The sequence below is a fragment of the Maniola hyperantus genome, chromosome 24 (assembly GCF_902806685.2).
Source record: "Maniola hyperantus chromosome 24, iAphHyp1.2, whole genome shotgun sequence".
Taxonomy (NCBI): Eukaryota; Metazoa; Arthropoda; class Insecta; order Lepidoptera; family Nymphalidae; genus Maniola; species Maniola hyperantus.
Window position 1 is genome coordinate 9,389,938 of NC_048559.1, and position 25,388 is coordinate 9,415,325.

Here is a 25,388-nt window from a genome sequence, read left to right on the forward strand (position 1 = left end):
TGTTTTGTCACTTGTTTGTAAGCAAACTCTGAACTTAAAGTTGCCTTACTGTTAGTAGGCTCAGAAAATAAGGCGGAACGCTGCCTCGCAGCCTCTAGTTTGCGACACTTTTCCTTCAACATTGCGACAGACTTAATGTCAACAAGAGCTAATTGTTCTGAGTAAAAAGGGCGAATATTATGTAATAAAATTTGTAACTTTTGTTCTTCGGAAAGTGGTGTTGACAACCTTGAAAACATGCCAAACATTACAGCGAAATAGATAGACACCGGTTCTTCAGAGCCTTGTGTTCTTGCTCGAATTTCACCTAGCAACCTGTAGTCATAATCTACTGCATCAAATTCCTCTAAAAATAAAGTTTTCAATTCTGACCAAGACGAAACTTGACATTTGTTGCCTCTGTACCATAACAATGCTCGGCCTGTAAAAAGATGAAATGCAGAAACAAATAATTTTCCATCTGAAACGCCATAAGATCTTTTATATTCCTCAACGCGTTCGATGAAACTGCGCGGATCACCCTGTCCGTTGAAATTTAACTTCCACTTGGCAACATTTTTATCACCAGTGCAGTCAACGGCGGTACTCTCGGAATCCAGTGATTCGTCGTGAGACGACTCATTGTCAGCATCTAATCTGGAAATCAAACTCTGCAACTTTGTATGTAATTCACTCTTCCTACTTATTAAGCTGAGTTCGGAACACTGTATTCTCAAAATTCTAAAGTACAAATGTGAAGCTAAAGCTTTAGACCTACAGAGGGCATGTCTATCTTTAGTGTCAGAACACTTTTTTAATAAATCTTCTAAGTCTTGAAGTTTTTTAGTAATAACCCCTAACTCACTTTCAGAAGTGAAATCCGTCTCTAAAATTGATTCAGAAGGAATTTCCTGAATTAATTGTTTTAACTGTTTCTTTAAACCTAGCACTGTAGGTGCTGGAGTTTCGGAACGAATGGATACCTCATAACACAATTCGTCCTTCAAAAGTGAATGAAACTGGGCAAAAGTCTGTTCCATTGTGTTAAGTCAAAACACATTTAACAAAATATCGAGCTTGTGTAACTGTCTATGTTTAGCCTTATACCAATTGGTTAAACACAAACACAAAAGAAGTTATTTAAACTATTAAATATACACAAGCAAAATACACAACAAAAACAATATTCTTAAGTCTATCCTAACTATTTTATCAATTATGTTCCTATTCCAAAATATTGTTAATAATACAAGCACATATTATTACTATAGTAAACAAAATATAACAAAATAAAACTTCCCAAAATTGAATAAATGATTGTAAGGTGCAGTATCACCTTTATGAGTACACAGTGTGTTACAACCTTTACAATTACAAAAGTAAACAGGCAACAAAGTTGCAATGAACTCTGACTAGCATATTATCTTTCAAAAAAAACAAAGAGATTGTGCAATGGTTTGATGGCTGTTACTTTACACTTTTAACACATAACCTAAAATACAACAAAATCTGTTTCTAAATGTCACTTTAAACTACCAGCATTCAATTAAACTTAACATGTTTTGTGTGTGAAGTAGCTTTTATCATAACCTTAACACAGCTCTAAACAAAATTTCAACAAAATAATGAAGTATCAAGTCACTGACAAAAAAAATTGTTCATAACTTCATACTTGAACTTAATGTAATCTCTGAATATAGTTTATATATTTAGTTTCACAAGTTGTAACTCTTAGTATTTATAAATGTATGTGTGTAACTAGTTAACGGCACATAGCGTTTCAAAACTTTAATTATACTAAGTTACCGGAATTTTCAAACATAAGATGTACTTACTATTGAAAGCAATACCCAACAACAACTCAGTTAAGCAATGTTTATTACTAAACTGAAGGCAAACATTCACTTATACACCTCAAAGGTAAGTCAAATAACATAATTGAACGGCATAAGCACCATTTATAAAGTGTTAATTAAATAAGAAAAAACCAATGTTGGACTATACTCAGAAAATTACTTAACCTATCAGACAAAATTTCTAACTATTAGTTATTATTTAGTTAGTTAACCATAAAAAAAAAACAGCTTAGAGCTCTTTGCAATGTGTCACCACTTAGAAAATTGTACAATCAGCGGAGTACATTTCATAAAATTCACAAAATTTCTCAAAATATACTGAAATAACTATATAAAAAAACGTTCGGGCGCCATTTGTAAGGGTGGTAAATTGGGCGGAATGGAAATATACCCGGATACGGAATAATCTACCACCTTACAAAGATTAGAGGAAAATAATAATTTACTTTACTTGATCTATCTACCTAGTAAAGAATAGAAGCTAGCCGTCGACTCCCTTGTAATGTATATGAGGTGTTATAAATGAAATTTGCTAGATGTTAGGCAAAATTGTTTTTAATGTAACTTTTACCGGGGTCGCTTAATACATAATGATGGCTAATAATGCTTAGTTATTCTAGCTTAATGCCAAGACTTAATTTAGATACATTAGAATGCCTTAGGTAGATAGTACATAAAATCTATGTTTTAAATTTAAGATGCCATTGGCATGGAATAGACAATGACACAGTAAAATTCATAAAATTGTTTCAAAATAAAAGCTCAGTAGTAAAGACAGGGTTCTTACTGTACACATACACTAAGAAGGTTCACTAAACTGTTCCAGGATACAAACATTTGCTTACTTGTAGGTGCGAAGACTGCAATGTAGCTGGACGGCATCGGCCAAGATCCAAAACTCAATTTAACTTGATTCTTCACAACCGAAATGTTTCCTTACAAAGATTTTCACCAAGTCTTATCCATAGAAATTAAGTTGCCAACGTGAATGTGCAAAAGAAATAAATACGGAAAACGAAAGCAAAAAAAAACGGAAAACCGAAAAACTAAAAACGGAAACGCAAACGGAAACCCTATTGAACTCCTGGCCACCAATGGTTTTCAGGAGTCCACCCACAACCCATTATCCTCATTTATTTGGGAAGGTAAAGTAACTGGAACATAATTGATGAAACATTGAAATACGTTAGGATGACTAAATTTATAACAATTGTATTTTCCCAGGCGAAGCCATGGGCGAAAAGGAGTGAGATTTTCCTGGAACGAAAAAATTCGTCTTCACATGTTGACTCCAGAAAAATTCTAAATCTCACCAATCGGTGTTGCCAGACGCAACCCGAGTGTGGCCGCTCTCATTTAGTTTGATCATGAAGCCAATTCATTTTTGAATATTTGCGGAACCTAAGGATATATTATAAGAACCGTTTTGTTAATGACTTAACAATAAACAAATGATATTATGGTTTTATTTAATTATTTTGTTTTATTTTTACGACAATTGACAACGAAGCAAACGCCATCTATTGTGGCTCGAATGAACTCTGAACATCGACCCACGCGTAGTTCTGCACCTTGATGCTAGGTGGCACCAACATACTTTGAACAAAATAGATTTTAATTAAAAGCGAAACGCTAATTAGTAGTTCAAAATTTACAACGTCACACGGGTAGGCAACAGGATGATGAGAGACTTGTCGCAGCTGCAGGTGGAGTAGAAGAGTCAGGGGCAGAATTAGGATGCAGCAGCGAATTATGTTTAAGGGTACACTGACGGCATGGGCCTAGCCTGCATAAACGCTCGGTGTGTCCTAACCTAAAACAATTTCGGCATAACTTGTTTGTTTTTACAAACTGTTCGCGTTCTGGTACCTTCATGCGTATGAATGAATCACATTTGTAAAGTGGATGCTCTCCTTGGTCCAACGGACATTTAAAAATTTTAGGTGTAGGGTTCGCAACTGAAACTAAACTTTTGACATTTTTAGTAATATGAGACCTAGATGTGGTTTCCGGCTTGTTGTTATTGTTCTCAATAGTTTCTAATAAGTCAGCCTTATTTTTTAAGAATTTGGAAAAAGATTCTAAATTTACTAGTTTGAGGGTGGCCTTATGTTCCTCCCAATCTCGCAAAGTACGGCTGTCTAACTTTTGACAAATAATGAAAATTATTAGAGTATCCCACGATCCGGTTGTTTCACCGAGAATTTGTAATGCACGTAAGTTTTTATTGTACATATCAATGAGCACACGTAGAGAGGTAGCTGATTCCCTTTTAATAGGTTCATGTTCGAAAATAGCCTTAATGTGGTTTTGTACTAAAAGACGTGTGTTGTCAAATCGCTCGCACAGTGCATTCCACGCTAAACAATAGTTAGATGCAGAAAACTCTAATGAGCAAATGATCTGAGCTGCACTGCCCTCTAAAGATGCACGTAGGTAGTGAAACTTTTGAATATTACTAATGCTCGGGTTATCATGGATAAGTGATATAAAAGTGTCACGGAACTCAAGCCAGTTCCCATAATCGCCACTGTATTTGGGTATGTTTATTGTAGGTAATTTCACTCCCCTAATAACACTCTTTGTCTGCTTCACTTTCACAACACTCTCCTGATCACTAGTGGAAGAATCAGAACAAACAGAGACATTATCACCATGATTGAATGACCTTTCTTTTCTTTTGAATGAGTCGCACAGCTGTTGAGCCCTTGCCATTGCTGAGAAGTACTGAGTCTCGAATTCAGATCTCTGAAGAGACTGGTTCTGATGTTCCTCCTCAGACAATAACAAGCACTCAATATTCGTTTGGACCTCATCAAAATCATTGTATATAGTTTCTATTTTATTCATGCGAAGCTTCAACTCTAACTTATCAACTTGACTGCAGTCAGATACACTCTTTAAGCTACTTACATAATTCTCAAATTTAGTTAATCGACCCTTATATGAACCTCTTTTCTTCACTAATTCGTGTAATTTTGACATTTTAATTGTGTATAGAAATTAACAAATTAAACAAGGAATTGTATTAATAAATGAAAATATTCTATAATAATTAACTGTAATCAAAAGTGTCTTGTTCAAAACTATAAATTAATCATGTAATTAGATGTAAATTGATCAAATTAAGTTGGAAAATCTATTGAATTACAACAGAAATACAATGAAAATAATATAATAATCGAATGTCCAATGGCGGGCCGGCCATGTGCCGCGTTATTACATCTAAACAATTGCTCGCCTTTGTATGCTATGCGAATAAGATGGGACAAATAAGGGAATCTAGACCGATTTAGGACATAATTGTTAGGACTTAAGTACCTTGATTCTTAGTTCTTAGCTCGTATTTCGTCTTGCCTGTATGCAATGTTGGGTTCAACAAAGATTATTATAACGTGCGGTTCGAAGACCAAAATGGCTAAGTTCTCGTAGAAAATTTTGTTTAACTCACTGGTTTTGGCTTCTTTCTTCCTTTCTTGCTGGGATTGATGTTTAGTTGTTTGTTTAAACGGTTAATAGATGCGCATCTCTTTTTAGGAAAACTTTCTTTGTTAGATAAAGACACGATAAAGATGAGAATTGATTTTTTCATTGATTGACATTGAATGTTGTTTTGACAAGTGTCATGTCTTGTCATGTGTCACAATTGACACTTGTTTCGTTTAGTAGTAATTGATTTTAATTCTGAACAATGTGTATTTAGCCAGTTTGGGCCATCACTTTATACCGACTGACGAGTCTTAAGGCAGGGGAAGTCCCTACGCTAGAAACTAGCCTTTTTCCATTGTTATCGAGGCCTCGGCTGACTACCCTTTTTCGCTACGAAGCGTTCAATTGCCTTGTATGGGAGCAAGGTTATTTTTATGAGCTCGGAAGCTAGCCTCAGCACCATGGCATTTGTATATATGTATATATTTGTTCAGTTATGTATTAGGTTGGCCAACCTAACGTTCGGGTAGCCCAGCCGGATAAGACATGACATGTTTGGGTTGCCCGAGTCGTCACCGCCGGGTGCCGCCAGAATCAACCGTGTGCCTTTAGCCTGGGGAAAACCAGACTTTTATACGTCGGAGTATCAAATTAATTACTTCCAAAATAATGCCTCGTGTGTCACACAGTTCGCCAGCCACATTTGCCCCGAAGTTCGGTGCAAAACGGGGTCGCAGCACATCCACTGCCTTGCTCGATGTTATTGACAACATTTTAGCCGCCCAAGACTCTGGCATGGCCACTATTATAACTCTTTTGGACTTCTCTAGAGCATTCGACTCTATAAATATAACACTTCTCCTATCCAAGCTTTCTTATTACGGGTTCGATATAAATAGTATAAATTGGTTCCATAGTTATCTAATTAACAGACAACAACTAGTTTCTTTGCGGCAAGCGGACGGCTCATACCTTAACTCCGTGGTTCAACCAGTGAACAGAGGAGTTCCTCAGGGCTCTATTTTAGGACCACTTCTTTTTATTCTTTATTCGGCAGATATAGTCAAAAATATTGAACACTGTAAATATCATCTTTATGCAGATGATCTACAGATCTACACGTCTTTCTTACCTAAGGATGTTAACTGTGCTTTAGAATTAATTAACAGTGACTTAGAGCGAATTAATCAATGGTCATCGAAAAACTCATTAGTTTTAAATCCTACAAAGTCGAAATTTCTCATACTAGGAACCAAAAAGCAAGTGTTAGATGTTGGTTTCAACACGGTCAAAATTAATATAAATGGAGCCTCCATAGAACGGGTTTACGAAGCACGAAATTTGGGACTCACCATGGATGCGAAACTTCATTTTGAAAAGTATGTACAAGAAGTGGCCCGAAACTGCTTCTATCGACTTAGAATTTTGTACAACATAAGAGAATATATCGATACTGATCTGAGAACTAAGCTGTGCGAGGCACTTATTCTATCCAAGTTGAATTATTGCATTAGTGTTTACGGCCCATGCTTACTTCAACGGTCCATGCGACTTATTCAAAGAGTCCAGAATGCATGTGCTAGATTCTGTTACTATATACCTCCTCGTACCCATGTGACTCCTTATTTAAATAATGCTAATATGCTCAATATGAGGTCGCGTATTCAACTGCATTTCAGCACTCTACTGTTCGGTGTTATCAAGAACAAAACGCCGGACTATCTCTATAATAAGTTATCTTGGCATTTACCAGCTTTCAATGCTCGAAGACCACTAAAAAGGCTCACCTGGCCACGTCATAGATCAGCAGCTTTTCGTGGAAGTTTTCGATATCTGGCCACAAAATGCTGGAATAATATTCCTCCTCCTCTGAGAAATTTAAGTTCAGTTCCTGCGTTTAAGAATAATCTAAAGAAGAGACTCCTAAACGATCAAAAAACTCTAATTAGTTCAAGGTTGTTTAGTTAGGTCGCTTGAAGCTGCTATTTGCTACATTTAGGTACCTACACACATAATTTTAAGTAACACTTTGCCCGTACCTATCTCGGCAGATAACTCATGTCAATACCATACATATCATACATGTTAATTATGCTTTTATTTGTATTTATTTCTTTGCCTTTCTATTACCTTTATATAAAACGGCAAGTTTTAAGATTTTTAATTACACGCCATACTCTTACAAATACTCATACACGCCATACACACAATGACTATTTTTTAGCTCCGTTCAATCGAACTCATCCTGGCAATCACAGATGTTGGTGAGGACTGTTAAGCTCGTGCACGTCACTCTTGTTGGTCCCAGCAGAATACCAGCGCTCAGGTTTTATTCTTAAAACCTGCAGCATTAATGCTGAGCTGGGGCCATTTCATCTTGTGCCAAGTGGGTGCAAGAACTAATTTTAGATTAAATTAATTATTAAATACTTCTTATTATCTACTAACTACTACCTACTAACCATTAATTTTAAGTTTGTTTGGACCTACCTTAGGCATAAGATGAATAAACTAGTTTTCTTTCTTTCTTTCTTTCTTCTTTCAAAAAGAAAAGACACAAGAAAAAAAAAGGTCTGTACCTGCTCTATTGTTTACCCATTGTCCCGTTACCCGAAGATGCTCGTTCCCCTTCACAGCATACTGTTTATACGTCGTGATATCCTCAATGTTAAAACGTCTGCCATCTACTCGAAGTTCGATGGTTCGAACTCGACAGATACCTTTAGCCTTTCGTAGTTGTATGTATTCAAATTAATTAAATATCACTTGGTTCACCGTAGAGAGATAACATCGTGAGGTAAACCCGCAAACCGAGAGTTCTCTGTGAAGCCCGCGCTCAGTAGTGAGTCGGTGAGGGTTGTTCATGATGATGATGATGATGATGATGACAGTACCGTGGTAGCTGATAGCTTAAAACACACCACATTATCCAAACTATTTGTGCAATTTTGCCTACCAAGTCAATGTTGCTTTTGACAAAAAGTCGTTCCATCTATCTGCGTTAGTGAAAGTGAAGTCAGCTTGCTGAAAAAAAAGGAACTAGCCTAAACTTTACTTAATAGTAAGAATCGTGATATAGGTAATATGAGAGAACACTAATATTGGAGCGGTTTCAGTCTAGTCAGGCACATGAGGTATTATAACTTTATGGTATTACTATAATTATACTATGACTGACAGACTCCCTTCCCGACTTGATTAATCCTCCATTATCCGAGTTCTCCTAGAAGGATCTAAATAATAGCAATGAAAAGACGACATTTTACTCAATAGTTTTTATTTCAGGTGGATAAATTGCTATTTATACACTTGATTATTTTAGAAATAAAAAAGGAGAGAATTTGGGTTTTATTATTTAGACGAAGTTCAAACGAATTTTCTCGTCTGAAGTTCGCCAAGTGCTGCTTCCTAGAGCATGCTAACTAAGTAGGGGAAAAGCAACACTTAAAAAAAAAAACCCTACAGCTCTGGTTTTATTTACAACTTATGATTATACATATTTATATCTCTACTCTGTGCTTGTCTAAAAGGAAATAGGCCTAGGACACACTGTACATATTTTATACACAATCTACTTTAGCAACTATTCTAGGTACACTCGAAGTCAATTTCACAACTATTTATTCCGAATCAAACATATTGATATAATATATCTAGGCCTACGTATTCGCGTGAAAACTTGTTCATTTTCTCTGGTTTTGAGCTTATTTGAATTTACTAATTTTAATATGTCTTTTATTCTAAAGTTGTGAAATTGCTTACGATAATACAGTTAAAGTTATACAAATCGAGTACGTCACCATTTAATAGACCGCCGCTGACTCGAACACACTGTCTTTATAATTCCTTATACTTGTTTCTCAAGATAAATTTTAACAATACACTTTACTATAATTTAATCTACACTACAACTTTACAAAGAAGGATCAAGGTATCTCGAATAGACGAGAACGCTAAGCTCAGACTGGAATTTTCACTTCCGACTCGAGCCGAGGTCGTAACTTGAATGATTCGTCGATCTCCCAGTCCTAGTTTAAGCCATGCCGTGACTTCGTCTCTCCACTCCCATGGCTCTGTAACATAAAATTCACAGGGGAAATGCCTCGATCTCTGATTTGTCCAAATCTTACGCACAAAGTACCCTATTGGCTGAAAAATAAAATGTGCTCCAGGCCCCACCTTTAAAAGTCTGTCTACATCAGTTCCCAGACACTTGTCGTCTGTCATTTATTTCCAAACATGTGGTTGCCATTAGCTATTTGTTTTTGCTGTATTTAGCCAGAAATTTTAAAATAAATCTCGCAATTTCTGACGGGTTTATTAACCAAACGTACTCTCTAATTTCGATAGTTTGTTTTTGCTATTTTGAAGTTTATGGTTGCCTTTTTGTTTTTTACTTTGTTTTAAGTTTATTGCTTTAGTTTTGAGAACGCCATAGCTTCGTGTTTCACACGGTCATAAATTAGGTGAATTTATGGGTGACCATCTCAGTACAATATGTAGCACAGACCAGTCAAACTATTCATATATTATAAAGTAACTGGACAAGGTTAATCTAAACTAGCCCTACCTATAAAGCCTCCTCCACCCCTCAACCTTCACTTCTAACATTTACTTCTAAGAATCAACACTTCTAACCAGCATTAACTATTGTTCGCGCCGCTAGGTTGTGTTACTTATGTTAAATTAAATTTTTATCTATATTAGAACGATACAAAAAAACTAACCGAATAAACAGCTAATCAAAACAACTTTTACAGTTACTCATTCACAGCGCCCTTCCACAAATTTGCCCTACCAAAGAACACCAATTATTTTGACACTCGAGAGTCCAACACGTGCCAGCTGCATGTTCGCCAGCTCTTCACACGCAGTGCTGTGTTGCAGATGCGGTTTGGTTCGCGCTGGGTGCGGCGCACGGCGGCCGCCACGTTCCTGCTGCGGCAGACGCTCAACCTGGCCGTGACCGTGTACACGCCCACCGTGGCGCTGCACGCCGTGCTGGACCTGCCGCACTGGGCCTCCGCCGCCGCGCTCACCATCGTGGCCATCGTGTTTAACTTGCTCGGGGGGCTCGCCGCCGCCATCAGGTACGAGGCGTTCTTCCTTCCAAACTTATTTTGGAGAAAAGCAGAAGTTGTTTTTGCAGAAGACAATGATACTTATGAACGCGTGCTATTTTCCAGAGCGGACGTGATTCAGACGCTGACGATGGTGCTGGTGAGCGGCGCCTTCATCATCCAGGCGACGGTGACGGCGGGCGGGCCGGCACGCGTGCTCGCAGACAACGTGGACGGAGGCCGGCTGGGCTTCTTCAAGTGAGTGCCTTGGAGCTGTTCTACTTGTCAACGGTAACGAGACCGAGACCACGTACGAGCCATAAATACCTCCAAAACTTGGAGTTGACTCGCTGGATCAGAAATACTGACCTTCGGCAAAGATCCACATAGTCAAACCGATACCTAATTTATCTCTTAGGCCTTTTCTTGAACTAAAAACATAGCTCGATCAGATTTTCAGTGTCTGCTCTTCTCTGTAAACACGTTTCTCTTCCGCACCAGGTTCACGGGCGACCCCACGGTGCGCGTGGACACGCTGTCAACGCTGGTGGGGCAGCTGTTCATGTCCGAGTCCGTGTACGGCTGCCCCTCCTCTGTAAACACGATTCCCTTCCGCACCAGGTTCACGGGCGACCCCACGGTGCGCGTGGACACGCTGTCGGCGCTGGTGGGGCAGCTGTTCATGTCCGTGTCCGTGTACGGCTGCCCCTCCTCTGTAAACACGATTCCCTTCCGCACCAGGTTCACGGGCGACCCCACGGTGCGCGTGGACACGCTGTTGGCGCTGGTGGGGCAGCTGTTCATGTCCGTGTCCGTGTACGGATGCCCCTCCTCTGTAAACACGATTCCCTTCCGCACCAGGTTCACGGGCGACCCCACGGTGCGCGTGGACACGCTGTTAGCGCTGGTGGGGCAGCTGTTCATGTCCGTGTCCGTGTACGGCTGCCCCTCCTCTGTAAACACGATTCCCTTCCGCACCAGGTTCACGGGCGACCCCACGGTGCGCGTGGACACGCTGTTGGCGCTGGTGGGGCAGCTGTTCATGTCCGTGTCCGTGTACGGCTGCCCCTCCTCTGTAAACACGATTCCCTTCCGCACCAGGTTCACGGGCGACCCCACGGTGCGCGTGGACACGCTGTTGGCGCTGGTGGGGCAGCTGTTCATGTCCGTGTCCGTGTACGGCTGCCCCTCCTCTGTAAACACGATTCCCTTCCGCACCAGGTTCACGGGCGACCCCACGGTGCGCGTGGACACGCTGTTGGCGCTGGTGGGGCAGCTGTTCATGTCCGTGTCCGTGTACGGCTGCCCCTCCTCTGTAAACACGATTCCCTTCCGCACCAGGTTCACGGGCGACCCCACGGTGCGCGTGGACACGCTGTTGGCGCTGGTGGGGCAGCTGTTCATGTCCGTGTCCGTGTACGGCTGCCCCTCCTCTGTAAACACGTTTCCCTTCCGCACCAGGTTCACGGGCGACCCCACGGTGCGCGTGGACACGCTGTTAGCGCTGGTGGGGCAGCTGTTCATGTCCGTGTCCGTGTACGGCTGCCCCTCCTCTGTAAACACGATTCCCTTCCGCACCAGGTTCACGGGCGACCCCACGGTGCGCGTGGACACGCTGTCGGCGCTGGTGGGGCAGCTGTTCATGTCCGTGTCCGTGTACGGCTGCCAGCAGACCTTCGTGCAGCGCTACTGCTCCATGTCCAGCGAGGCGCGCGTGCGGCGCACGCTGCTGGCCAGCGTGCCCGCCGTCTCCGTGCTGTTCAGCCTGTCGTGGGTGGTGGGCATGGCCATCTACGCCGTGTACAAGTACTGCGACCCCCTGACGTCCGGCAGGATCGTCGCCCCGGACGAAGTGCTGCCGTTCTACGTGCAGGATCAGTTCGCGTTTCTGCCCGGGATGCTGGGACTGTTCTTGGGCAGTCTCTTCAATGGGGCGTTGAGGTGAGTTCGAGCTCAGGCAAGAACCGGACTTCAGTTTCAAGCTCATTGTTATTTTGGATTTGTAGCGCCTGTCCATTAAAGTTTTTATTGAGACCGATTCAATTATTGGAAATGGGTAAGATAATGTAAATCATTGTAAAAAAAGTATTTAAGTATTATCTGACTTCGGGGTTGGATTCTATTAGAAATTGAATACGTTATTTTTATATTTTATTGGATTTCATTTACTCAATTTGCATGTTTAGAAATGTCTTCTCGTCCGAAATTCCTCAAGTTCTGAAGATGAAAGCCTAAATAGTGCGATATACGAGTGAAGTCTTGCATCTTCAAAACATTAAATTCTACTGTTGACCTCATGAGATGGCTCAGGGTGACCGAGAGGGCGATGTAGAAAGCCCTTAGTTTTAAAGACTTGAGGCCAATCAGTATCCTGCCCTGCATCTCAAAAATTTTAGAAAAGGTCGTGGCTCTGCAGTTAACAGAATACGCGGAAGAAAATAAGATAATACCAAGTTTCCAGTCAGGCTTTAGAAAAGGACACAGCACCACTACCGCTCTTGCAACCGTGGTAGATGACATCCTGACGGCACAAGATCAGGGTATGGGTACGTTGCTTGTTCTTTTAGATTTCTCAAGAGCTTTTGACTCTTTGAATACAACTCTTCTTCTTTCCAAGCTATCATATTACGGATTCGACAACCCAACTGTAAAATGGTTTGATAGCTACCTAAGCGATAGAGTGCAGTTTGTTGAAGTAATTAAAAATGATAGCACACTCTCAGTCTCAAATTTATCTCCTGTGATCAGAGGAGTTCCTCAAGGATCCATTCTTGGCCCCCTATTGTTTGCAATTTATACAGCTGACATTACAAATTGCATTAATCATTGCTTGTACCATCTTTATGCTGATGATACACAACTGTACATCTCTTTTGGTGACATAGACACAGCGGCAGCTGAATCCAAACTTAATTCCGACTTAGAGCAAATACATATGTGGTCAAAAAGGAACTGTTTAGTACTAAATCCTGGTAAGTCTCAATGTATGGTATTGGGTTCCAAAAGTGTTGTTGCTAAAATAAACTCGCTCAATCCTATAATAAAAATTAATAATAATATAATTGAAAAGGTACGAGAAGCTCGAAATTTGGGAGTAGTTTTTGACACCACACTACATTTCGAGACTCACATCCTTAACGCTGTCCGTAATAGCTTATATCGCCTAAAGTTGCTTTATAAAATGAGGCCCTATATTAGTGTAAAGCTAAGAATACGTTTGTGCGAATCACTTGTTCTGTCAAGGTTAAATTATGCTGACACGGTGTATGGACCTCGTCTCCTTAGTAGGACTAAAAAGATTATTCAGCGTGTTCAAAACGCCTGTGCTAGGTTTTGCTTCAATATTCCACCACGCTCACATGTCACTCCTTACATTAACGAAGTAAATCTCTTGAAGATGGAAGCACGTAGAAAGCTACATCTTGCCACGCTACTTTTTGGGGTACTTAAACACGGAATTCCAGAATACCTGCGTAAGAAACTAATGTGGTTTGGTGATAAGTCAGCACGCGTTACACGAAATTCCCACCTCTTTCTATCTACACCAAGGCATAGAACAGCGGCATTTAAGGGAAGCTTTAAATTTGCAGCTACTAAGTGCTGGAACGATCTACCACCGCCGTTAAAATCGTCAATATCTCTTGGAACTTTTAAAACTAAATTAAAAACTTATCTTCTTATACAACAAAAAATTACAAGTTAAAATTAATTACTTAATCATTTCATACTATTCGGATCAGCACCTATCGTTTCAGCACTTATGTCACATATTATATTGCACTTATTGTTTTTACAATCATCATTTATAATAATTCCGTTATACCTCTTCTCATATTTATTTTATTTATTTTTTTATTTTTTTATGTACGGTCTTAGTTTTCTTATATTGTTTGTCTTTTTTTTTTTTAGTTACTTGTTCAGACCTTAGTTTAGTTGTTTGCGTATTTTATTTTTATAATATACTGTACTAGGTAAATCGTCCGTGACTTCACTTGTTAAGGCTCCCACTGAAAACCAGCGCTGCAGCTTGCTGCAGCATGATGCTGAGTGGGAGACCTATATTTGGTCACACGTACTTGTATATATATAGGTATTATTTTTTATTATTATATTTTTTTGTTATTAGTTTAATTATGTAGATTAACTTAATTAGCTTTTAAGGTTTATTGTAGTAGGTATTGTGATCAAATAAAAGTTTTCTTTCTTTCTTTCTTTCTTGATTGTATAGTACCTATCCCTATGTAATCAAGTGGCTCTAGCTAGCATGATATCCTAATGATTCATTAGTGACTTTGGAAGGTTAAGTCGATGTTTGCTTGTGTGACTCCAGCTTCCTGGTGTCGAACGTGAACTCGCTGTCCACGGTGACGTGGGAGGACTTCGTGTCGGCCGCGCCCGCCTTCCGCGGCATCAGCAACCAGCAGCAGCTCACCATCATCAAGATCATCGGAGTCATGTACGGTAAGTACTGATCCATCGAAGCAGACTAGTTGGTGCTGGCCACGTAAAACGGTTGAATCTGCGCAATATGATCTCTCCCCGATCGTATTAGATTGCCGTTCCATTGGATTATGGGAGTGGAGATTCCTTCAATGAGTGCATCTATAATTTGCACAGACACTTGTGCATATAAAATGTCTATTCCTTTGTTTATTGGTAAAATGTTTATTCACAGTTTACCAATCTTGGTTGAGATTTATTGCCGAGGCCAAAATTTGGTTTTGAATTTAGGTGGATGCCTGGTTTTTCAAGGAACCGAGTAATCTCTATCTTTCTTTTTTCCTTGATTCTTTGTTTTTTTTTAAGAAAAACGTTTTTAATTGTTCCACACCTATCTAGTTTTACCTTAAGATAATATGTCGACTCCACCATCTTTCTATTATGTCGGCAAATTGGATACAGATGGCCGACAATTATTGATCCTCAACCGACAACCCTACCTAGGTCGCCTCCAACCACCCCGTGTAGTGACACGCGCCAACCATCTAACCTAGTTAGTTTAATCTCAACAAATAATGGTGATTAGAGCGCAATAATTGATATTAAAACCTTTAAATCACGAGTCCTTTTCACGGAGACAGCGTCTTACTACTTTTCACAGACACGGCGTGAGGTACTTAATTTTTAAATTTAGCATGTCATAGCTCAGAGTAAGTGCACGGTTGGTGTTGCAGCGGTGTGCATCATGGCGCTGTCGCTGGCGGTGGGGCTGGTGGGCGGCGTGGTGGAGGGCTCACTGCTGGTCACGTCGGCCACGTCGGGTGCCATGCTGGGCGTGTTCCTGCTGGCCGCGCTGGCGCCGGTGGCCAACGGGCGCGGCGCGCTGTGCGGCATGCTGGCCTCGCACGCCATCACGGCGTGGATGGCGGCCGGCCGGTTGCTGTACGTCAACGACAGCGTCGCCATGCTGCCGCTGTCCGTCGAGGTATGTAGTGGCACCAGCCTCCATGTGCTGCATCATGCTGGTCATGTGGAACTTCATTTGTTGGAGCATACAATGATCTTAACAAGTTATTGTAACAAAATTCTGACTCACTGTCCAGTGAGCTTTCAAATGAAGGAATTAATTTTCACTTTATTCCGGCATATGCCCACATTTCGGCGCTCAGGCTCGTGAGATGGAGGGATACGAGGATGCTGGCAGCAAGAGGAGGGAATACTGAATACTGAACAAAAGCTTTTTTTATTTTTTTCTTTGTTTCTGGCTTTAGTTTGTTTTTTCATTTCATAGTTTAATTAGTGTAATTGGCTTTATGGCCGTTCTAATTAAAAAATAAATAAATAAATAATAATAATAATGACTACTAACGATTAACAAGGCTCGAAAACGACTCTTCTTTGTAAAATCCTCAATAAACACTTAATTAATTGATTAATCCGAATGAGTTTCCATTCATTTTAATCATATCATCATAAAACGTACTTTCTGTAAGAATAATTTTTGATAGTTGTAAGTTTTATACTTTTTGAGAAAATCCAGATCAACTTCGTATTTTGATTGTAGCAGTGTGGTGAAATTATAAACATGACTTTGTGTAAATGTGTTGTGTGGTTGTGCAGAAGTGCAGCAACGCGACGCTGGGCTCGCCGCTCCCGCTGGCCGTCAACCAGACGCTGGCGCAGCTAGCGCCCGCGCTGCGCGACCTGACCCGCGCCCACGTCGACCGCCCCGCCCACCACTCCGCCCTGTACGTACGTGTGTGTTGTGTGGTTGTGCAGAAGTGCAGCAACGCGACGCTGGGCTCGCCGCTCCCGCTGGCCGTCAACCAGACGCTGGCGCAGCTGGCGCCCGCGCTGCGCGACCTGACCCGCGCCCACGTCGACCGCCCCGCCCACCACTCCGCCCTGTACGTACGTGTGTGTTGTGTGGTTGTGCAGAAGTGCAGCAACGCGACGCTGGGCTCGCCGCTCCCGCTGGCCGTCAACCAGACGCTGGCGCAGCTGGCGCCCGCGCTGCGCGACCTGACCCGCGCCCACGTCGACCGCCCCGCCCACCACTCCGCCCTGTACGTACGTGTGTGTTGTGTGGTTGTGCAGAAGTGCAGCAACGCGACGCTGGGCTCGCCGCTCCCGCTGGCCGTCAACCAGACGCTGGCGCAGCTGGCGCCCGCGCTGCGCGACCTGACCCGCGCCCACGTCGACCGCCCCGCCCACCACTCCGCCCTGTACGTACGTGTGTGTTGTGTGGTTGTGCAGAAGTGCAGCAACGCGACGCTGGGCTCGCCGCTCCCGCTGGCCGTCCACCAGACGCTGGCGCAGCTGGCGCCCGCGCTGCGCGACCTGACCCGCGCCCACGTCGACCGCCCCGCCCACCACTCCGCCCTGTACGTACGTGTGTGTTGTGTGGTTGTGCAGAAGTGCAGCAACGCGACGCTGGGCTCGCCGCTCCCGCTGGCCGTCAACCAGACGCTGGCGCAGCTGGCGCCCGCGCTGCGCGACCTGACCCGCGCCCACGTCGACCGCCCCGCCCACCACTCCGCCCTGTACGTACGTGTGTGTTGTGTGGTTGTGCAGAAGTGCAGCAACGCGACGCTGGGCTCGCCGCTCCCGCTGGCCGTCCACCAGACGCTGGCGCAGCTGGCGCCCGCGCTGCGCGACCTGACCCGCGCCCACGTCGACCGCCCCGCCCACCACTCCGCCCTGTACGTACGTGTGTGTTGTGTGGTTGTGCAGAAGTGCAGCAACGCGACGCTGGGCTCGCCGCTCCCGCTGGCCGTCCACCAGACGCTGGCGCAGCTGGCGCCCGCGCTGCGCGACCTGACCCGCGCCCACGTCGACCGCCCCGCCCACCACTCCGCCCTGTACGTACGTGTGTGTTGTGTGGTTGTGCAGAAGTGCAGCAACGCGACGCTGGGCTTGCCGCTCCCGCTGGCCGTCAACCAGACGCTGGCGCCCGCGCTGCGCGACTTGACCCGCGCCCACGTCGACCGCCCCGCCCACCACTCCGCCCTGTACGTACGTGTGTGTTGTGTGGTTGTGCAGAAGTGCAGCAACGCGACGCTGGGCTCGCCGCTCCCGCTGGCCGTCAACCAGACGCTGGCGCAGCTGGCGCCCGCGCTGCGCGACCTGACCCGCGCCCACGTCGACCGCCCCGCCCACCACTCCGCCCTGTACGTACGTGTGTGTTGTGTGGTTGTGCAGAAGTGCAGCAACGCGACGCTGGGCTCGCCGCTCCCGCTGGCCGTCCACCAGACGCTGGCGCAGCTGGCGCCCGCGCTGCGCGACCTGACCCGCGCCCACGTCGACCGCCCCGCCCACCACTCCGCCCTGTACGTACGTGTGTGTTGTGTGGTTGTGCAGAAGTGCAGCAACGCGACGCTGGGCTCGCCGCTCCCGCTGGCCGTCCACCAGACGCTGGCGCAGCTGGCGCCCGCGCTGCGCGACCTGACCCGCGCCCACGTCGACCGCCCCGCCCACCACTCCGCCCTGTACGTACGTGTGTGTTGTGTGGTTGTGCAGAAGTGCAGCAACGCGACGCTGGGCTCGCCGCTCCCGCTGGCCGTCCACCAGACGCTGGCGCAGCTGGCGCCCGCGCTGCGCGACCTGACCCGCGCCCACGTCGACCGCCCCGCCCACCACTCCGCCCTGTACGTACGTGTGTGTTGTGTGGTTGTGCAGAAGTGCAGCAACGCGACGCTGGGCTCGCCGCTCCCGCTGGCCGTCCACCAGACGCTGGCGCAGCTGGCGCCCGCGCTGCGCGACCTGACCCGCGCCCACGTCGACCGCCCCGCCCACCACTCCGCCCTGTACGTACGTGTGTGTTGTGTGGTTGTGCAGAAGTGCAGCAACGCGACGCTGGGCTTGCCGCTCCCGCTGGCCGTCAACCAGACGCTGGCGCCCGCGCTGCGCGACTTGACCCGCGCCCACGTTGACCGCCCCGCCCACCACTCCGCCCTGTACGTACGTGTGTGTTGTGTGGTTGTGCAGAAGTGCAGCAACGCGACGCTGGGCTCGCCGCTCCCGCTGGCCGTCCACCAGACGCTGGCGCAGCTGGCGCCCGCGCTGCGCGACCTGACCCGCGCCCACGTCGACCGCCCCGCCCACCACTCCGCCCTGTACGTACGTGTGTGTTGTGTGGTTGTGCAGAAGTGCAGCAACGCGACGCTGGGCTCGCCGCTCCCGCTGGCCGTCCACCAGACGCTGGCGCAGCTGGCGCCCGCGCTGCGCGACCTGACCCGCGCCCACGTCGACCGCCCCGCCCACCACTCCGCCCTGTACGTACGTGTGTGTTGTGTGGTTGTGCAGAAGTGCAGCAACGCGACGCTGGGCTTGCCGCTCCCGCTGGCCGTCAACCAGACGCTGGCGCCCGCGCTGCGCGACTTGACCCGCGCCCACGTCGACCGCCCCGCCCACCACTCCGCCCTGTACGTACGTGTGTGTTGTGTGGTTGTGCAGAAGTGCAGCAACGCGACGCTGGGCTCGCCGCTCCCGCTGCGCCCGCGCTGCGCGACCTGACCCGCGCCCACGACGACCGCCCCGCCCACCACTCCGCCCTGTACGTACGTGTGTGTTGTGTGGTTGTGCAGAAGTGCAGCAACGCGACGCTGGGCTCGCCGCTCCCGCTGCGCCCGCGCTGCGCGACCTGACCCGCGCCCACGTCGACCGCCCCGCCCACCACTCCGCCCTGTACGTACGTGTGTGTTGTGTGGTTGTGCAGAAGTGCAGCAACGCGACGCTGGGCTCGCCGCTCCCGCTGCGCCCGCGCTGCGCGACCTGACCCGCGCCCACGACGACCGCCCCGCCCACCACTCCGCCCTGTACGTACGTGTGTGTTGTGTGGTTGTGCAGAAGTGCAGCAACGCGACGCTGGGCTCGCCGCTCCCGCTGCGCCCGCGCTGCGCGACCTGACCCGCGCCCACGTCGACCGCCCCGCCCACCACTCCGCCCTGTACGTACGTGTGTGTTGTGTGGTTGTGCAGAAGTGCAGCAACGCGACGCTGGGCTCGCCGCTCCCGCTGGCCGTCAACCAGACGCTGGCGCAGCTGGCGCCCGCGCTGCGCGACCTGACCCGCGCCCACGTCGACCGCCCCGCCCACCACTCCGCCCTGTACGTACGTGTGTGTTGTGTGGTTGTGCAGAAGTGCAGCAACGCGACGCTGGGCTCGCCGCTCCCGCTGCGCCCGCGCTGCGCGACCTGACCCGCGCCCACGTCGACCGCCCCGCCCACCACTCCGCCCTGTACGTACGTGTGTGTTGTGTGGTTGTGCAGAAGTGCAGCAACGCGACGCTGGGCTCGCCGCTCCCGCTGGCCGTCAACCAGACGCTGGCGCAGCTGGCGCCCGCGCTGCGCGACCTGACCCGCGCCCACGTCGACCGCCCCGCCCACCACTCCGCCCTGTACGTACGTGTGTGTTGTGTGGTTGTGCAGAAGTGCAGCAACGCGACGCTGGGCTCGCCGCTCCCGCTGCGCCCGCGCTGCGCGACCTGACCCGCGCCCACGTCGGCGTTCACTTACTTGTCTCGATGACGCCTCGTCGGTTACACCTTGTACTGACATCGCGGCTCCGAGAAGCACCAACTGATGTGTTTGTTCGTTGGTGCAGGTTCACGGCACTCATGCGCATGTACTCCGTGTCGTACATGTGGTACGCCGTCATCGGCACCGTCACGTGCGTCCTCGTCGGCGTGCTCGTCGGCGCGCTCACGGCCGACGACGCCGACGCCTTCGACGAGCGCCTGCTGCACCCGCTGGCCGCCAGGCTGGCGCGCCGCCTGCCCGGCAAGAGGCGCACCTTCACCCGCCGCGAGGAGAAGATGCCGGAGGAGAGGACGGACGAGACCGTCGTCGTGGAGGAGTCCCCCTCCCCCTCCGCCTCCCCCCGGACCGTGCGCACGAGGCTATGATGGCGCGTCACACTCCCGCTGCCAGCTCTCGTCGTAGAGCCAGGACACGCTTTGTTTGACGAGCGTCCGACATTCGCGCGAAGCGAACTCGGAGTGATCCTAAACACTTGCCAGTATTCAATGTAACATTAAAGTGAATAGATAATGTGATCGTCAAAACATAATATAAATATGGATTGTGAATAACGTAAGGAATACATTGCTTGTGTGTCCTTATTGTAAGCCTTAATACTTACATAGCTACTTGTAAGCCTTAATACTTACATAGCTACTTGTAAGCCTTAATACTTACATAGCTACTTGTAAGCCTTAATACTTACATAGCTACTTGTAAGCCTTAAATACTTACATAGCTACTTGTAAGCCTTAAATACTTACATAGCTACTTGTAAGCCTTAAATACTTACATAGCTACTTGTAAGCCTTAAATACTTACATAGCTACTTGTAAGCCTTAAATACTTACATAGCTACTTGTAAGCCTTAAATACTTACATAGCTACTTGTAAGCCTTAAATACTTACATAGCTACTTGTAAGCCTTAATACTTACATAGCTACTTGTAAGCCTTAATACTTACATAGCTACTTGTAAGCCTTAAATACTTACATAGCTACTTGTAAGCCTTAAATACTTACATAGCTACTTGTAAGCCTTAAATACTTACATAGCTACTTGTAAGCCTTAAATACTTACATAGCTACTTGTAAGCCTTAAATACTTACATAGCTACTTGTAAGCCTTAAATACTTACATAGCTACTTGTAAGCCTTAAATACTTACATAGCTACTTGTAAGAATGGGAAACGCAAAGAGAATAAGTAAGAGTAAATTAATACTGATAGCTTTTGTTTCGTTTAAGCAGTTTGATGAGCATTTAATTTTATTATTATTTTAAGAGAAATAAGTTTAAAAAAAGGCCTCGTGGAATGCTTAATGCCTTAATGCATAGTTACCGATCGAGAAACGTTGTAAATGTACATATGTAGGTATATAAAGGAAGTAGATTAAATTTAATGACTTAATGTACCTATTGCTAAATTGTTTTATATTTGTTATGTTTAAAAGATAGTTAAGAAGGATTATTTAGCTATATTTACTTATGTATTATAAAATAATATAAATTGAGAATACAATATTTACTTATTAAATTATTGACTAACTTATGCCCGCGACTTCGTCCGCGTGGACTACACAAATTTTAAACCCCTATTTTAGACGCTTACAGTTGATCTTTTACTATGAGATTTTAACATAATAATGAGCTTAATAAAATATGTCATAGGTACCTACTGCTAATTGCAAAAATATTAACTACAAACCTTTATAGACACTTCAAAACTGACAGACTTTCATACAAACTTCAAACCCCTATTTTACCCCTTTAGGGGTTGCATTTTGAAATATCCTTTCTTAGCGGATGCCTACGTTATAATAGCTATCTGCATGCTGAATTTCAACGCGATCGGTCCGGTAGTTAGAGCTGTGCGTTGATCGATCAGTCAGTCAGTCAGTCATCTTTTCCTGTTAGGTATATAATATAGATGACTTGTTTAGAAATTGTCATCAAATGTTTTTAATAAAGTACCTGAGGTCCTAATGTCCAAAAAACTGGCAATTTCTAAACGAACGATGTAAATAACAGTTGTAAAACATATTTTTTTAAATATTTATAGGTTAACATTATGTACTTATGTGATAATATTCAGTATTACATTATGTACCTAGTTATGTGAGTTAAGAGTTCAATACATTTTTTTTTGTACAAACCGTTTGTAATAATATGTATAGTAGGTAGGTACGGATAGTATTTTGTGTTGAATTCACAACCGTAGGTACCTACTGACCAGAAGATATTGTACAGCATCCGTTACATTGCATTAAATGGTAGTTCTCCGAGAGCCATGCTAAGAAGCTGGAGCCCTACGGAAAATAAAACTATAAAACATTTCGATTAAAAAATAGGAATACGCAAATTAATTAAAACGAATTTCAACCGATATTATTTTATGGTTTTATTTTGATGCCCGACTAAGTAGTTTATACTAGTATACTATACTATAGTACTACAATAAAACTTAAAGCTAGCCTTATCTAATTACTATATAAATCATGACCGCGTGGAATGGTGCCAAGAATACTGGCTGCATTTCCGCGATGGACAGCCAGGCTGATCCGTTGCGCAAAAAATGAGCCAGCCCTTCTGTCACCAGATGAGGCTATTAATCGCGGTGAAATGTCTCGTAATTTTTTTTTTTAGCACTAAGACTCCATGGCCCCAGGTTCTCCACGGCAAATGGAACAGAAATGTAACTCTCTATAAGAGAGGCATACTTGCGCCGCTTGCCGTTTTCAGCTGTTTCTGCTGCGGCTCCCGGTCTTGATGCTGTCTTCCTGATATGACACGGGGCCAATGTGTCAACGCAAGTTGCGTCCCACATTAGCGCCCGTCCCCGTTCCCAGGGAACCAGCGTCAATCCATCAGGTCTCTTGCCTCCCGACTAATCCCTGCCGGCTCAATGAGCGCAATGGAATATTTCTCGACTCTAGTATCATAAGGTCGGATGTGGATTTTTGCTACTTTTCAGGAGAGCCAAAACAAAAATGCTAGGGAAATCGGGTCATAATTTCTTAACTACTAGAGATACAATTTCAGTTGTTTTTGTAATATTTAACACTTAACTGTACCTATCATTAACCATTACTAGAAATACTTTATCATTAATAAATAAAATATAAACTCACAATTTCTTCAAAATGGACGATATGCGACTTTATGCTGGTAATATTCGTAACTGTGCTAAAAAATTGTGTGCATAAGTTGTAAACCGACTTTATGGCTGCAATTTTTACTATTACAAATTTGAAATAAAAGTCGGATCTATTACTTAATATTTCATAATACGTCTTAACTGATTATACATAAGTAATATTCGGACAAAAGATCACATTAGTTATCTCACAAAAATCATTTAGGAGTTTTGTGAGATAGCAACAATGTACCTATGTGATTTTTCTGAAACTGATTAGTTAGATCTGAAACATAATAATTGCATTCGCCCGATAGTCTGACCATTGCATCCGTGTAAACCTTGTGACTTCTGAATGAATGAAAATAACATTTACAAATTCACAAATAAAGCCCATTAACTAAAAACAACGGGCAAAAATTGGAAAAAAAAATTACAAAGTAATTAGAAACCTACAGTGGGCCAAACATTTTTTGTGGAATTGCATACATGACGGTTACATCAATATAGAAATCTAAAACATGCCAACATAGCCTGATTTTCCTTATAATGATTAGGTACGTAAAGTAAGAATGGAGGTCAGCAGGTGCCTACTGCAAAAGTTGGTTATATTTTACAGTGGATAATGGTTTCTCATTATGTCGTATATTGGGCGAAAGCGGGGAAGAATTTTAAGTTTATATGTACCTATAACATACTAATGAAATACAAAAAAGTCTTCTTTAAAGTAGTTTTTATAAAATAATAACACCCAGCATTATTGCGTTAGTTGTAGCCAGGTAATATATTCCGAAATCTGAAAATCCCAGCCGTTCTTATTTTTTTTTTTGATATAACAAACGGTCCTGATATATCACCTTTGTAAAGGGATGTGGTCTTTAAAAATATGTTGTAGTGCCAAATCAAACTTATCAAAAAGTTTTGTTTCCTTCGCATGTTCTTGTAAACTGTGACCAATTTCTTAGTTTAGTAATCTGCATTGTTTTCAGCTGTTCCCTTTTTTTCTATTTGTGCATGTATTACATCTTACTCCACGTAGGTACATTTTGCATTTTAGCATAAAGCTTGTGATTTATCATCTTTTAGTGTGGTAATCCTTATAATAATTATAAGTAAGCCATAACGATTATCATGCTCCGATTATGACCGACACAATTATCAGACCACAAAGTCAATTCTTCAACAATTTCGAGAATACTTTGTTTCTTCTCTAGTAGATTAATGAAATAAGACAAGATACTGTTTTATTCCTTCCGCTGCAGCTGATGTTTGCAGACCACATTAAAGTAGCAACACTGCTGGTAGCATCATGAATCGTTTTTAAGGTGCAGAAACTACGTAGGTATAAGGATTTACTGTTAGTCAAATCCGGCATTGCCACTTTTGTAATAAAAAAAATACTTTCTGCTTTCTTGAAAATTCCATTGCTTCTGTTTTGACTGTTCTTTTTAACAGATACTTATTTAAACTGTTTCTTTCGTGTTTTAGTTAAGTTTTTTTATTTTTTTACTTTCACTTTTATTAGTTGTTTAATTAATAAATTAATTTATACTACATTTATATTTAAATTAACATAATCTAAAGCTTCCTATAATTAGGTATGTTTCATTAGAATCACTATCATCACATATTGTAGGTACCTTATAATTTCTGCTCTCGATTAATATCAAATTCGGTCGATTATAAGACGGGTAAAGAAGAAAATAATTGATTAGGTACTCTAATTTTTTAAGGCTACCTTAAAAACCTAGTTTTTGAACTGATGATTTGAACTGTGATTCATAAAAAACACCATAAATGCACGGTTTTTTGCTTAGTGGGGTTTTATTATAATATATGTTTAGATTTCCATGGTGTAATTTTCGTGGTCCTAAAAGATTTTCTAGTCTACATTTTCAGAGCTTTATTCTGGCTCTTTACTTTTTTCCCGCAGTTTAGTCCAAAATTTTGGTGAAATAGGATGGATCTCTT

The 25,388-nt window shown here is 44.1% G+C and overlaps 1 protein-coding gene across 1 annotated transcript in view; it reads left to right on the plus strand.

Annotated features, from left to right (window-relative positions):
* The window catches only part of LOC117993456 (sodium-coupled monocarboxylate transporter 1), a 41,762-nt gene extending 16,818 nt beyond the window's left edge, over nucleotides 1-24,944 (plus strand). Inside the window, exons 3-9 of the mRNA XM_034981255.2 lie at nucleotides 10,152-10,354; nucleotides 10,451-10,582; nucleotides 11,906-12,265; nucleotides 14,655-14,785; nucleotides 15,499-15,749; nucleotides 16,385-16,512; nucleotides 20,368-24,944. Coding sequence (XP_034837146.1) covers nucleotides 10,152-10,354; nucleotides 10,451-10,582; nucleotides 11,906-12,265; nucleotides 14,655-14,785; nucleotides 15,499-15,749; nucleotides 16,385-16,512; nucleotides 20,368-20,668 — 1,506 coding nt within the window. The 3' untranslated portion in view covers nucleotides 20,669-24,944. The remainder of the gene's footprint in view (nucleotides 1-10,151; nucleotides 10,355-10,450; nucleotides 10,583-11,905; nucleotides 12,266-14,654; nucleotides 14,786-15,498; nucleotides 15,750-16,384; nucleotides 16,513-20,367) is intronic.
* Nucleotides 24,945-25,388: the final 444 nt, after the last annotated feature.